At 45.2% G+C, this 11,753-nt stretch overlaps 1 protein-coding gene across 6 annotated transcripts; it reads left to right on the top strand.

Moving 5' to 3' along the window:
* The first annotated feature begins 5,548 nt into the window (after positions 1 to 5,548).
* LOC146752586 (titin-like) lies at positions 5,549 to 11,175 on the top strand. 6 transcript variants are annotated; one of them, XR_014940564.1, is made up of 6 exons: positions 5,554 to 5,627; positions 6,907 to 6,997; positions 7,715 to 7,829; positions 9,123 to 9,291; positions 9,915 to 10,009; positions 10,907 to 11,156. XR_014940564.1 is itself a non-coding variant. In XM_085531729.1 (4 exons), the coding sequence occupies exons 1-3, from the start codon at positions 6,857 to 6,859 to the stop codon at positions 10,004 to 10,006; spliced, it is 402 nt and encodes a 133-aa protein (XP_085387855.1). In that variant the 5' UTR covers positions 6,741 to 6,856; the 3' UTR covers positions 10,007 to 10,009; positions 10,907 to 11,154. The 6 variants fall into 6 exon arrangements, 1 of the variants encoding a protein (XP_085387855.1); XR_014940562.1 differs by having other exon boundaries at positions 5,549 to 5,627; positions 7,715 to 9,291; positions 10,907 to 11,175; XR_014940565.1 differs by lacking the exon at positions 7,715 to 7,829 and having other exon boundaries at positions 5,557 to 5,627; positions 10,907 to 11,152.
* The last annotated feature ends 578 nt before the right edge of the window (positions 11,176 to 11,753 follow it).

Genomic DNA, 11,753 nt, shown 5'->3' with positions numbered 1-11,753 from the left:
GTGTACTACTAGGAGAAGTTCCTGCTTCTCCTGCCATGAAAGGCTGCACGTACAACATGCACTCCAGCCTCACTGCACATACTTAGCTTAGTCAAATGTTTCGGTGAACAGGAATTACAGTTTGGGATCTCAGGCACTGGAGAGATTTGAATAATATCTTGAATATTGCTTCCATTGTACATATATCAGTAATTATTATTCTACAGACAGACTGAAACAGGTCGTTGTGCCATACTAAAACCAAATACTTTCTACAAAGCCAGGCAATCAAGTATAGGGAAAAATCCTCAGCACAGACTACTGCAACTGGATCACTGTATAATAGAAACTAGATTTTACTTGACTGTTCTCTGCTGTATTTCATACAACACCTGTCTTACCTGTGACATGAATCTTGAAGGTGAGTTTCTGGCCAGCAGCCTCGCAGCTGTACTCCCCTGCATCTTTCTTCTCCACCTGGCTCACCACCAGCCGACGCTGTTTGCCCTCTGACTCCACCTTGAACATCTTGCTCCAGGTGATCAGTTTCCCCTCCTTGTACCACTTCACCTCCGTCTTCTCCTGGGCCACTTCGCAGCTCAGCGTGGCATTTTCTGTTGGTGCAGCCTTCACCTCCTTCTGCACCTTCTGCTTGTTGATAAAGGCATCCTCTGCTTCTGGAACTGGAAAACATTGGGTAAAACAGACATTAGATATGAACAGCTTGTGACTGGAAGACATTTAAAGCTGCTTCTGTGTCGTATTGGGCCATTTCCCGGAGCAACACTGCTTTACAGTGTTTATCACACATTCTAATGCATCCTCATTACAGTCCATATGGTCATCCCATCCCTCTGGGTAGTCTTTACTATCAGCTGGGACTCCTAATTTTCAGATTTCTTCGAATGAAGACAATGACAGATCTATATATATAGATATATATATACCACACCTACACCCCCAAATCTGCTACAACTCCATATTCTCCCCATATTTGCCCCCGACAGCCCCCAGTAGCTCCATATCACCCTAAGGCCCCCACAACCCTCTATCTGTCTATACACCACCCCTTCAAGCCCCAGACCTGCCCATATCCTCCAATAGCTCCCCACAACCCCTACACACCCTCAGAGCCCCCTAGAGCCCCTAGTCCTCCTATGGCCCACCACAGCCCCATATGCCCCCTAGATTCCCCCTCAACTCCCTTTACAGCCCCTGCACAGCTCTATAGAACAGTCTTACAGACTGTCAACGGCCACTCCCGCGCACTGCGGCTCAGCCAATCGGAGCCGGCGGAGCTGCCGCTGCCCAATGGGAGGCCGGGGGAGGCCGGCGCTGGGACGGGGAGAGGAGAGAAGAGACAGAGGCAGCACTGAGGTGGGATGGGCTGATGGGGAGTGCGGGGAGGACAGGGGGGTGTGGGGCTGTGGGGGGGCAGAGGGGGATGTGGGGCTGCAATGTGTCAGCGTCTGGAGCACAGGTGAAGGCAGCTGAGCTGTGTGAGCAGTTGTGTTTGAGTCTGGCTGCAGCTCTCTTAGACCCCACTGAAGGGCTGAGTGCCACTGGGAAAGGATCTCTGTGTGGAGATTGCTTCTACTAGAGGTAGTTCTGTAAGACTGTTCTATAGAGCTGTGCAGGGGCTGTAAAGGGAGTTTATGGGGACTCTAGGGAATGTTTTGTAATGCCTGCTGGGGCTGCAGGCAGCATTGCCTTCCTCCTTAGGGGGCAGGTTTAATCACAAACCTCCCTATTTCCTCTCACAAACGTCCTACAAACCATGTCTGGGCAGTGCTGTCTCGGCCTGGATCTCAGCTCCTGAGACTGTCAGATGTGAAGCAGCAGCTGCTGGGACAGGGCTGGCTCTGTGTGCCCTCTGTGGGTCTGTGGGCACAGAGTGGGGCAGAGGGATGACTGTGAGAGGGAGGAATTGCCCAGCCACTAGAAAGAGGAAATCAGCTGAAAAGGGGAGATTTGAGAAGCACTGAGGCTGTGGCTGCTTTGACAGTAAGAAGAAACCAAGCTGTCACTGTGCAGATGGGAACTCCAGTAGGAGAGCTGTGGTGGCTTTACAGATGGCAGACAGCAGCTGGAGTGTAGAGCCAAGGGTAGGGGGGGGATCTTCCTCTTAGCAATGCCATGCAAAGAATGATGCAGACTCCTGCAGGGTCGGCTTTGCTGTGTGACCCTGGGTGGAAACAGCTGGAAGGTCTCAGCCCTTCTGCGTTATCCCAGGAGCTGGGGCAGTGCTCGGTCTCATCCCACCCCTGCTAATAGCAAATGCAGAATCCCTTATCTGTGTGCCCTTTTCTCTCATGTAGAGTCACCGACCCTGGGAAGTTCAAGAAAAGTTTGGATGTTGTGTTGAGGGCTATGATTTAACTGGGAAGTATTGGTGATGGTTGGACTGGATGATCTTATTAGGTCTTTTCCAACCTTGATAATTCTATGGAGTTGTAGCAGATTGTGGGTGTGTAGGTGTGGTATATATATGTACATCTATGGGAATATCCGTATGAAAAAGATAGATCCATGCGTGTTCTGGGCTGCACTGAAAAAGGGGTGGCCAGCAGGAGAGGGAGGTGATTGTCCCCTCCTGCTCAGCTCTTGTGAGGCCATATTTGCAGCAATGTGTCCAGGCCTGGGAAGGATGTGGAGCTGTTGGGGTGGGTCCAGAGGAGGGCCACTGTGATGATCAGAGGGCTGGAGCAGCTCTCCTATGAGGAAAGGTGGAGGGATCTGGGCTTGTTTAGCCTGGAGAAGAGAAGGCTGCGGGGAGACCTCATTGTGGCCTTTCAGTACTTCAAGGGAGCATATAAACAGGAGGGGGAATGGCTGTGTATGAGGGTGGATAGTGATAGGAGAAGGGGGAATGGTTTTAAACTGAGACAGGGGAGGTTTAGGTTGGATCTTAGGAAGGTGTTTTTCGCCATGTTCACACCATTTTCAGTGAGCTGGATGAGTCTGTTGTTGGCATTTTAATACCATTTACCAGTCAGGCAATATGTATGGAGTATTTGGCTCTCTCTACAGTCATGAATGTTTGAGTATCTTCAACATGTGGCTCATTGCTTCCATTTCAGGCTGCCCAGAGAAGCTGTGGATGCCTGTCCTTGGTGTTGAAGGCGAGGCTGGATGGGTGATGGGCAGCCTGAGCTGGTTAGTGGGCAGCAAGCCCATGGCAGGGTGTTTAGAACTGGATGATCTTGAAGGTTTCTTCAAACACAAGCCCTCCCGTGATCCTATGATTCTGTGATTTCATTCAGGTTTATGAAGATGAGATGAGTTCTCCTGAATGCGCTGCTCTCCATAGGATTATACTTGGAGTTTTAAATTATAATTGGGTGACTTAAACCAGACACCAAACTTTCTGATGGCCAAAATGAAATGAAATCAATCCTTTACTGTGTCAGTAGTCTGTAACCAGAGCCCATCAGGTAATTCCCAGCCTCCTGCCTGTATCAGTGGCTGCACACAGTGAAAAAGTCTGATGGGATTTTAACCTCTAAAATGTTCCAAAGCTACCAGAGGGTGAATATATTCACTGTGCAAATACCTGCAGGAATAAGCTTCATGTATGTCCTCAGGTACCACAGTAGTTAATGGTGGGACTCAGTAGGTCATGCTGAAAGTTGAGTCTGCTGATCTTGAAGGTCTTTTCCAGCCTACATGACCTTATGCTAATATTTCTGTATTTATTTCTGTTCAGCTCCCCGAAAACCTCCCACCCAGCCCCCAGCTGACCCCGTGGTGAAAAATAAAACAGAAACCTCAGTGACGCTGGCATGGTCCCCTCCAAAGATGCAACGCCCCATTCCAATCGATGGCTACATTGTGGAACCCAATAAACTAACTGGCTTCACCTGGGTGAGGTGCCACGAGTCTCATGTCCCTGTCCCAGAGTTCACGGTGAGCAATCTGTCTGAAGAGGCTGATGATCAGTTCCGAGTGTCTGCAGTCAATGCGCATGGACAGAGCCCGTCTCTGGAATTCCCAGGGAGCGTGCACCTTGGTAAGCACAAAAACCCCAATGGAAATGGGTCAGTGTGTGCTGAGCAGCTGTGTTGGTTCCCTAAAGATGTTTCCTTTGACTTTAAGGATAGTAGTGCATTAACACACCAAAGGCTTTCCCTTATTCCTAGTTCTCCTATCTCCTATCAACTTCCAGCTACCACTAAAGTGATACAAGTTCTGTTTCTGTGACAGAGACATGAAAATCCTTATCTCTTGATATCTCACATGTGCAAGAGGCAGAACTTTCTGTAACAGATCTGAAGCATAGAAGTGCTTCTTCCAGCACTCATGCAAAGGGAGAAGTAGAAATGTACCTATGATTTAATCTTCCATCTTTAGATGAGATACCAGACTTGCATCTCAAGAGCATTAAGACATCCATGTTGTTGTTCCTCAGAACCAGTCCTGGCTGTGAAATCCCCCCTAACAACTGGTGAAGCTGTACCTGGAGGGGATGCCATGTTTACTATTGACCTTACAACAACGTGTTGCGGCACTTGGTACCTCAATGGTAAAGTCTTACAGGAAAGCGAGACCTGCATCATCAAGAGAACCCAAACTACTCACAGCCTAATCATAAAGAACATCACCAAGAACGATGATGGAGCAGAAGTGAAATTTGTTACCAAAAATGTTGATGTCAGCAGCAAGATGAGAGTGAGAGGTATTTGCTTTGATCCTTCTCCTTTCCTCTTACAGTCAAGGCATAGTTGCTGTGATCTGATGATTAGAACTGGGGCTGCAGGCATTCACTGACTGTACCAAATACCTGAAACTGCATCACATGGACTGACGTGAGTCCTGGTAATGACCTAAACATGATAGCACTGAGTGTAGGGTAAGCCAGTCTACCCAGCTGCTTGGTATCTGAACCAGATTGCTTCATGCCAGCTGATGAATGTCTGCAGTTCACAGCTATTGGCCAGTGCCTTCAGTCACCAGGTTTACCACTGCATCACCATAGAGCAGTACTTTCAGCTCCAGGTTCAGACAGCCTTTCTGATTGCACTGGAATAGTTTAGAAGTAGGGGAGCAATCATTCCAATAATATCTCTATCAATCAGCTTTGCATGACAAAATAGAACAAATAAACATTCATGATGGGAGGAGCTGTTTGTCATTGGGTGGAAACCTCTGCAGAAGCATGTTTAGAGCATTATTAATCAGTAGAAGGAGATGTTTGGTTGATTTTTACTTAGTAAATCCAGCAAGAAGACCAAATGAAATATCTTGAATTGCTCAGCACTGACACAATGATGAGTGCAGGAACAGAAGGTGATACTTTTTCAGAGATCTTGCAGTAAATATTGACCATGTTAGCCTGATATCAATTGAAATAACGAGGCCTTTGCTCCTGACAGGTGCTGCAGTGAGATTTACCAATAAGAGCAAAGATGTAGAAAAGATCTGCGCTCGGCTGCGTGAGGAAGCCAAACTGCAGGCTGAGCTTTCAGACACAGGCGCTACTGTGGAGTGGATGAAGGATGGGAAGGAGCTCAAGGCCAGTGAAAAATAGGAACTGCAAATTGTGGGGAAAAAACACACCCTGAAAATTCACAGCGTCTCCATGGATGATGCTGGAAGTTGTCAGTGCATCTGTGAGGGGGATAAAATGCTCTATCAGCTTTCAGTGAAAGGTATGTGACAGTCTGGGCTGTCCTCTTCCAGCCCAGGGCCAGCAGACTGCATTCACCTGACTCCCCGACAGTCCAGCTGTTGTCAGACAGCATCTGGGGTGTTTTCAGTGGCTGTTTTGACTTGAACTGGCCAATCTGCTTTGTAGAGCCATTTGATTTCTGTGTTCTGTCCTGTGATTCGTCCCTAAGATATAGAGGAAGTCAAGGGAAAGATAGGAAAAAGAACATCCCAGCCTTCCTGCTCTTCTGTCAGGGTGGCCATGAGAGATGATGTCAACAGCTCTTTTTGTAGCAGTGATCCCAAACGTAGAAGAGACCTGTGAAGAGTCACAGGGATGTTTACTTAGCTGTCATTCCATGGTGGGCTTTTTCTTACACAGATGTAGAGAGAAACTGAACTTTCCCACGCAGGGAAAGTCTGTTTTGCTTCAGGGTGTAGGTCTGATCTCTGAGATCCACACGCTTGGCCTTGATTGCAATAAATGAGAGCCCTTTGTATGCTCCAGTGGAAGACTTTCCATTTCTGTAGTACCCTCTGCAGATGACACAAATGCAAATGAACCTTCTTCCCAGCAACAATTGCCTTTTTCTTTTTTACACTGAGTATGCATGAGGCTCTTCATCATATTCTCCTTGCTTGTCACACTTGTTGATCCATGGAGAAAAAACAAATCCCTAGAGTAGTGTATGCACTTTGACACTGGAGAGCTTACTTAATTGCTTCTTCTCAAAGACCAAACTCCAGAGAGGCATGGAGACAGCTCCAAACAGAATTGAATAATGGGACTAAATTTATGGAGAAAAGAACTTCCTGCCAAGGCTTGTCAGCTAGTCTTAATTTTGCTTTTCTTCTCTCTCTTTGTCATGTTAGCATAATATTTCATAATGGCAGGTCTGCCCCCAGAATTAACTGGCACAGGCTGCCCAGGGGTAACTATCACATGTTTATGTGTTTTGATGTTTCACAGTGGGTCTTAAGTAAAAGGAACTCAGGTTTTGGTTGCCTGCAGGTCAGATGTTCTTTTGGGTTCAATATGTTTGCATAGTGACTTGCAAACATGGGACTGGTGTTCAAGGACCCTCTTGGTTCCTTCAGTTCCTAGGTTCTTTCTTGCCTAGATTTGACACTTTGTTTCAACAGAATAGCTGATATTCTCTAGTGAAGGCTATTAGTTTGGGCACAAGTGGTAACCTAAACCTGTTCCAACCTGTGCATACAAAGCTGCAAGATGGTCTCATTTCAGTCCCTCAGTCAATACTTTTTCTTTTTTTCCCTCAGAGCCAAAACCTGTGTTTATAAACCAGTAGCAGGTGCTGAAAGAGGTGAGTGTCAGCTGTCCAGGCTCAACGTGGACGTCAAGTGGTTCAAGGTATGGCATGTAATGGTATTTTCCTTTCTGACTTCTCTGGAAATGAATGAGAGGCTTTAATTTCACTTCCAAGGGATGCGAGTCTGAGCTTTTGCTTGATAGCTTTTGCACTGCCCTCTTCTCTTTATGCTCTTTTACTTGCCCAGATCAGCACTCTTTGTTATTATGTCCTGAGTTCATTTATCAAGTTGAAATGGAAGTTTGTTTTGGGTTTCTTGTGAACTCCTGAGGTCTTGCTGCACAAAATATTGTTGGTTGGAGTACAGTCTTGAGCTTCAACTCTAACACAGAAATTCTCAGCCAGGATTTTGTAGCCTTGTTGTGAACTGGGTTTTTGGGTGAAATCTCAGTTTTCTTTGCACCTGACAGTGTGAGAATTTGCTCTGGCACTTTGTGTACCTCCCCAGTGCTCAGCTGTTCCTTCCCTTACTTGAGGATAACGTCATTTATTCAAGGTGATGTCCAAACGGGCTTGTTAACAGTCCTCCGCAGTGCTTTAAGCTGTCATAGGTCAGCCAGAATTTCTGCATGTTCTATAGCCATTCCTACATGTTGAAAACACTGCACTGTGCTTAAGCTTCAGCATATGTTCCAGTAAGCACAGTTCCATTAATTCTAGGGGAGTGGGTGAATTAAGCATTGATCTGAAGGCTGCATTTGCTCAGTGCAGAGATGGAAGGACTAATGGAGATCTGACTTTGATATTTTCCCTTCTAGGATGGGAAGGAGCTCCGTCAAAGTAAAAAAGTGAGCATTACTTCCCAGGGAAATAAGAGAAGTCTCATTATTCACAAGTGGTGAACTCTCATTTTCTCTCTCAGTCTGCAACCAGGTTGGTTTGCTGTTTCAGTCCTGGCTGTTTTATGCAGGAACTCTGCTCCTGAGGTTAATCCAAGTTGTATCCAGGCCCTTCAGAAGGAAAGGGAAATAGTAGAACAGAAATAAGTTCTGATTCTGACATAAATAAGTGCAGACCTGGAGAGTTAAAAGGGATTGTGTGATGTTCAAGGGATTTTGAAGCAAAGATGTCCCCTAGGTAAGATTTGTGGCTGACATTCCCCATACATTGTGGGCACACAAGCTAAGGAGAGACTAGTGATGAGCATGCAGAGAAGCCAATGGTTCAGACAGGTTTGTAGTGACACGACATTGTAGAGTTCTGTCTAGTTCTCCTTGGCATAGTTTGGAAAATAAAGATGAGGTGATTGGTGGTAACCAATATGGCTTCCTCAAATTCAAGCCATGCCTGACAAACTTGGTGGCCTTTCATGATGGAGTAACAGCATCAGTGGATAATGGGAGAGCAACTGACATAATCTACTTGGACTTGTGCAGAGCATTTGATCCCGTCCTGCATGACATCCTGGTCACCAAAGTGGAGAAAAATGGTTTTGATGGATGGACCAGTTGCAGGATAGGGAACTGTCTGGATGGTCACACTCAGAGAGTTGCAGTGAGTAGCTGAGTGTCCAGGTGGAGGGTGGTGTTGGGACCAGTGTTCTTTAACATTTTTGTAGGCAACATGGCCAGTGGAATCAAATGCAGCCTCAGCAAGTTTGCAGATGACACCAAGCTGAGCGGTGCTGTTGATGTGCTAGAGGGAAGGGATGCTACCCAGAGGGACCTGGACAGGCTGGAGAGGTGGGCCCTTGGCAGCCTCATGAACTTGAGTGTGGCCAAGTACAAGGCCCTGCACCTGGGTCAGGGCAATCCCAAGCACAGGCACAGGCTTAGAGGAGAATGATTTGAGAGAAGCCTTGACCCTGAGGAGAAGAGTTGGTCTGGAGGGAGGTGTCCCTGCCTATAGCAGGGGGATTGGAACTAAATGACCTTAAAGATTCAGTCAGTTCTATTGTTTTTCTACCCTTAATTTTGCTTGGAAGGTTTTAGAATAAATTAGATTCTGGTTTCCATGAAGACTGTTTGCAGGGAGCTCCGTTGTAGCTAGTAAGTCTGTCTTTAAGTTCAAGGGCAATAATGCATTGACTGTGTTGAAGACAGAAAAGACTCAGGAATGGATGATGGTTTAGAATAAAACAAAATCCTACTTATTTTCTATGCAAATATGTGTAAGGAAAAGATGCTGCACTCAGTTCTGGAAATACCCTGACAAATATATCTCTAGTGCTTCACAGCTGGAGATATCAAGATTGTTAAAGCACTGGAAGATGTGGAAGTGAATGAATATGGGAGTGCATCTTTTGTCTGTGAGATTTCACTCGATGAGGTTCAGAGCCAGTGGTACAAAGAGGACAAGCTGAAGGCTGATGACAACATCAGAATGCGGCAAGATGGTAGGGTGTAAGAGGGGGATTTTTCTCCTGAGTGGGGGGTGGGTTGGAGATCAAGCATATAAGACATCTGAAATGAAGTGAAGATTGTTCAGAAGGGAGTTCCCCTTTTGTTTTGGGACTGAGGTTAGGGTGGAACAAGTGACAGGTGGGAAGCTTAGTGTGGGAAGTGTGATGCTATCCCACCATCCCACACTGCCAGGAGCAGGTAGGAAATGAGTGCAGTTCTTTCCAAAGTGGGGGTGACCAGGGCAGTCAGTTCACCTCTCCAAAGAGGTTTTGTCTGACAGTGAGTGTGATCCTTCTGTCTCAGGTACTTTAATGGTGACGGTGGCCGCATTCGGTCAGTCCTTGTAGAAGCCATGTTTAGATTCCGCTTTGGTGGGGATGTGGATGTGGGGGAATGGGTGGTTTCATTGACATGAGAGAACAGGCAGTGATGCTGTGAAACCAGATGGATGATGCTCAGCCTGGCCATGTGCCTCAGAGCTCTTTGCTCAAGGAAGCCAAGTGTAGTTGTGGGTTTGCTCTCAAGAGCACAGTTTGGTAGGGATGAGTTGGAGGTTGGACTAGATGACCTTAGTGGTCTTTTCCAGCCTTAGTGACTCTGTGGTTCTCTGCTTCAGGAAAGACCTACTCGCTGACTTATACACGTGTCCAAGTCAAGGATGCAGCAGAAATGAAATCTGTAGCAGAAAAAGTGCCCATCTTACAGTGAAAGGTACTTATGCTTCTGATGACGATTTTGCTTAAATTATCTTATGTTATAAACCAGCCAACAACTTTTGCTTTAATGTCAAGGAGGTTAAACACCACCAGAACCTTTCACAGAAATTAAAACTCCTACCTACCTACCTTTCTGCCCACAAAATATGCAGCTTCTCTTTTGGAATTTACTTTTGCTAAGTAAAACAGATTATTTTCTTAGGTGGTGGATTTTCTACCTCTAGACTTCAGATTTGTGTTTGAACGTTGAGGGATAAAAACATAGCTTGACTTTTTCTTCATTTTCTCTGTATGTTTGAAAAGAGCACAGGGTTTGTTTTTTTTTTAATATATACAATGCTAGGTATATATATGATGTTAAGTGTGATAAAGAAAAGGGAGACATTTGAGTTAGCACACTACTCAAGAGTTCAGTCCCCACCTTTGCCACTGTTACAATTATAAGGGCAAGAAAATCCTGGAAAATGAATTTCTCCTAAGTAGAGTTATTACATTGGACCTACAGAGACCTTTACTAGGAGAAAACTTGTTGTTCAGAGCTAAGTTGCTGTATTTATCCAAAATAATTATCAACGTCCGTGTTTCATTGAACCTGTATTCCATTTCGTAATGCGAGGATTTTGATAGCGGTATGGGAAGGTCATGGTTTGATTTGGATGTTGGACTGGGAATCAGAAGATCTGGGCTCTCTTCAGGTTGTCAGTCTTATTGTCTGACTTCTTAACAACATTCCTTTCTTTCTATTATTTTTAATGACGTTTTAAGGCATTTTGTGCTGATAGGTGTAGTGTTCTTTTGCAGTAATGCTGACGTGAGTAAGTAGGGTGATAATGTAAGGGTATTTTACATTCCTTCTAAATCTCTGCTTTCTCTTGTTCCATCCTTCTTAAAGAGCAATCCATTAATCTAGTAAAGGAGCTGTGTGATGAGGATGTGACTGAGCCTGAAGAAGCCAAATTTGAATGCGAGATATCCATTCCTTCTGTGAAACCTCCCAAGTGGTATCTACGTGGGGAAGTCTTACAGGCTGGCAGAAACTTGATTATGCAGCAAGAAGGCACCATCCTCCAGCTGACCATACTGAAAACCACCACTGATATGACAGGCAGCATTCAGTTCTCAATTGGCAAATCAAAATCCACAGCAACTCTGCTCGTCAGAGGTAACATATCCAGGCTTGGTTTACATCATGAAGATGAAGAATTAATTAACGTACAGCCTTCCTTCACTGGGGTCTTTGAAATATTGTGTGTGTGTCTGGAGGGTCTGCTCCATTTCCAGTTCAAAGTCGTTGGACACTAAATGAGACAGCTGCATCTCAGTAAAAGATCTGTTTGAATAGCTGTGATGTGCTTACTATTCAGATCTACAGAGCTGAGGTTTTGTCCTTGGCTATACCAAAGAGGTCAAATCAGGTGAAATTAATTGTATTTCAGAACTAGACAAGTTGAAGTTTGGTAGGACATAAGTTTGATGCCATTTCTCATTGATTTCATCTGAAAGAAACTTCCAGGCTTTTTGTCCGCTGTTGTCCCCAGCGTAAGATTATCCATTCACATCCTAAAGTACTTGTTATATTTTTAACTCTCTCTTATTTGAATAAAAGCCTCAACAATTTGGAGCAATTTAATAAGCACAGAACAAGAGCTGGACCTTGCATTTGGTAGATAATATACAGTATTACTTTATAGAAATGTAGTCAATGGCATTCCCTATAGACAATCGTTTTTTTTATCTTT

The sequence above is a fragment of the Coturnix japonica genome, unplaced genomic scaffold (genome assembly GCF_054131305.1).
Source record: "Coturnix japonica strain WE unplaced genomic scaffold, WE-NBRP24 Scf044, whole genome shotgun sequence".
Classification (NCBI taxonomy): domain Eukaryota; kingdom Metazoa; phylum Chordata; class Aves; order Galliformes; family Phasianidae; genus Coturnix; species Coturnix japonica.
Note: the sequence above shows the minus strand (reverse complement) of the source record. Positions and strands in the feature narration are given on the sequence as shown.